General features: G+C 37.4%; 1 protein-coding gene across 3 annotated transcripts in view; it reads right to left on the minus strand.

The window, feature by feature from the left end:
- Nucleotides 1-3,450, minus strand: part of GNPAT (glyceronephosphate O-acyltransferase) — a 33,790-nt gene that overhangs the window by 11,493 nt on the left and 18,847 nt on the right. For 2 of the 3 annotated variants that reach the window (XM_023517651.1, XM_023517652.1), the window contains exons 4-6: nt 2,343-2,472; nt 465-592; nt 120-195 (exon numbers count right to left, since the gene is read on the minus strand). In XM_023517651.1, the coding sequence (XP_023373419.1) occupies nt 120-195; nt 465-592; nt 2,343-2,472 (334 nt within the window). The remainder of the gene's footprint in view (nt 1-119; nt 196-464; nt 593-2,342; nt 2,473-3,450) is intronic. The other variant, XM_023517653.1, reaches the window with a different exon arrangement.

The following is a 3,450-nucleotide window of genomic DNA, read 5'->3' on the forward strand; positions in this document are numbered from 1 at the left end:
GGGCCCGGGCTGGGGATTCGAACCCGCCACCTTAGGTGTATGTGGCTGGCGCCTCAGCCGCTTGAGCCACAGGCGCGGAGCCGGATTTGTGTTGTTCCTTCTGACCTGTAGTGACCTACCGAATTTAGGAGTCAATGTCTTGGCAGAGCGGCTTCTTGTCCCTTCGAGGAAAAATTCAACAGGAGCATAACCATTCTTTAAAGAGAAAACACAAACAAAACAAAACACAAAACCCATTGCCTACTCGCAAAATGATGAATACCTTTTTGATTCCCTCTCCCAGGCTCCCTCCCCAGCTACCTGAACAAATATTGCTTACAGTGAAACTTGAACAAGAAAGTCATACAGAGTAAACAGATTGCTAAACAGCCCAGTGGTCTGTTTAGAAGTTAAAAAATTAAATATGCAAACACCAGTGAAAAGAAAATATAGCTTGAAAGTACTCAGTAATTATCTGCATTTACCCGTAGCATAGTTTTTACATATTCAGAGAATACAGCCCAGTAGAGTTTATTGCCACCAAAGGTACGCCGCATGAAAAAGGCACCCGACATTCGCAGCAGCTCACCGATCATTCTCATTCCCAGGAAGTCTAAAAAATAAGAGACAGGTTAATATTTATTTGCAGAACTCGGAACTTTCTATAAAGATCTAAACTCAGACCTTGTGAAGACAGATTTCATATTCGTGAGGGAAACAAAATGAGACTCTCAAACAAATAAAAAATTTTTAAACAATTAAGAAATATTCCTACGACATTAATAATTATACTTTCTGAGATTAAATCCTTGCGAGACATCTAGTAGAATTATGAAGAGACTCTGTGGGCTGTGCTCGGTGGGAGGTCACTGTGTCACTCCATACACCACTACACAGGCTACCAGGCCAGCTAGTAACCAGAGACAATAGCAGGGTAACATGACAACGTAACAACGTTCACAGTGCTGACTTCTTTAGCCAGTCCTGTTTAACTTGACAACAGACAACATGTGTCCTTCATGCCCTGGACAGCCTGGAAATATCACCTTGCTTTTAGTGGAAGAGATGAATAAAGCAAGCTTGATATGAGTGGAAGAGTTCCATCGGCAGTTTTAAAACAGTCCTTATCTCTGATTTTTTTTACCTTACTGTTTACTAGTAAAATGTACACTTGACTACCAGCTTTCCTGGCTACCCTGAAAGGGCGTTGATATACAATTTACTTAGCTATCTTCCTTTTTATTTTTATAAAAATAAGAGCACTGATATTTCACACTGCAACAGTCTGTAACAATAAAACTACTAAACTATGATTATGTCCAACCTGCTGGATATTAAAGACCATTAAAAACATTGTTAGACATGAAGTTGGACCCTTACCTTACTCCACATACAAAAGTTAACTCAATGGATCAGAGACCTAAATGCAAGACCGTAAACTATAAAACTCAACAAGCACAAAAAAGGATGCTTACCATTAGGGAAATGCAAATCAAAAACACAAGAGATACCACTTCATACCCATTAGAATGATTATTATAGAGAAAACTCAGAAAATAAGTGTTGGCAAAGATGTGGAGAAGTGGACGTCCTGTGCACGTGGAAAACAGTCTGGTGGTTCCTCAAGAAATTAAAAATAAAATTACCATATGATCTAGCAATTCTACTTCTTGGTTTACATCTAAAAAACCTGAAACATATCTTCAGCAGATATGTTTTTCAAACTTTAAAAAGGAAGGAAATTCTGACCTATGCTACAACATGGATTCACCTTGAGGGCGTTATGCTAAGTCAAACGTAGCACACATTGCACAATATAGTCACAAAAGGACAAATACTGCCTGATTCCACTTATATGCTGTATCTAGAGTAGTTCAATTCATGGAGACGGAAAGCAGAATGGTAGTTGCCAGGGCCAAGGGAGGGTAGAGTGGGGAACGTGTTTAACGGATACTGCTTCAGCTCTGTGAGATGAAAAGAGCGGGGATGGTCGCACAGCAACGTTAACCCTTAACAGCACTGAAGCACACACTTAAAGAGGGTGAGATGGCGAATTTTATGTTATGTACATTTTATCACAATTATAAATATATTACAAATGTTTATATTTATTACTGGCTGGACAGATAGCCATCAATATACGATCAAATAAAAGTAAAAGGCAAGTAACACATGAAAGTAATATAGTCTCACTTTTCAAGCCTAAACCAGAGTCCTATAAATGCCTGTGTGTGTCATTTAGGATGGCAAGGCACATTCAGGAGAGGCTGTTTTCATCACCTCCTTCTAATACCTTGGTATTGCTAGAATCATGCCAGTGAACATTTTACTTTTTATAGTTAAAGTAGAAAAACAATCTTTACCCATTCCTGCTGCTATAACTGGCACAGGTAAGTCATAGTTGTATAAAAGAAAAGACAGCATCAGGAAGTCAATGTAACTTCGGTGACTGGGCAGCAGGACAACAGGGTGCTCCTGGATGGCTCGTTGTAGCTTGAAAATAAATGTTATGTTTTAAATCATTTCAGGTGTCATGTAATAAAATCACATCTCAAATCAGAAAATGGAAAATAAGACTATGTACTGAGCGAATACTAATCATCTTTTTCCGTCTTCCTTACACACGATTTTCCCTGAAAAGGCACAAATATTATTTTAGAATGCTTGTTAAATGATTTTACATGAAGAGAATATTAGAAATGTAATTTTTTATGGATTAGAATAGCAATAATAGTGAAATAGTTGGGTACAATTTTACATATTAATCATCTTAAATGCATTTTTTATATCACATATTTATTAATAAGGTTTAAGCCTTAGCTTCTTCAATGTAAAATGATCATGCATCCAATTATGTTGGGGCTGGGAACTCAACTCAAGCCAATCTGACTTAACTAGTCAAGTGTTAAGCACTGCAATGGAATGGCTGTTTACAGTAAGTGAAAATAAAGCTTGAGGAGAATAAAAATAAACCTATAAATTATTAGGACAAAGTAAGAGAAATATTTTTCTAGACACGCTGCCAAGAACAATGGGCACCATGAAGCTGGCAAGGATATGTCTGAATTTCCAGATACATCCTTCAGACATACCCTTCTAAGCTATCCACCTTAAGAATACTCACTGGTATCAATAACTACCTGAAACTACCTGAAATAATAACTACCTGAAACCAAGTAATTTGTATCAGTTAAGACGTGGCTCACTGACACTCCCTGGGCCAAACACACCATACTGAATATTCTTTGGGAGATCCAGAGCATAAGATGGCAATTCTGAAAACAGTCATGGAAGGAGAAATACTTGACAGGAAACTAAAAGACTGAATAAAAACAAAATATTAAAAGGTATGAAGAAGAAGGCAAATAAAGGTCAGAACTTTCCCAGGATAAAAAACATTAAAAGTATGTAAGTGAATAAAAATGATTTTCATAGAGAAAGCTCTTCCTCACACGAAAAAGTAAAAATAAG

Source organism: Otolemur garnettii, unplaced genomic scaffold (assembly GCF_000181295.1).
Source record: "Otolemur garnettii isolate 467f Iridium unplaced genomic scaffold, OtoGar3 scaffold00116, whole genome shotgun sequence".
NCBI lineage: Eukaryota > Metazoa > Chordata > Mammalia > Primates > Galagidae > Otolemur > Otolemur garnettii.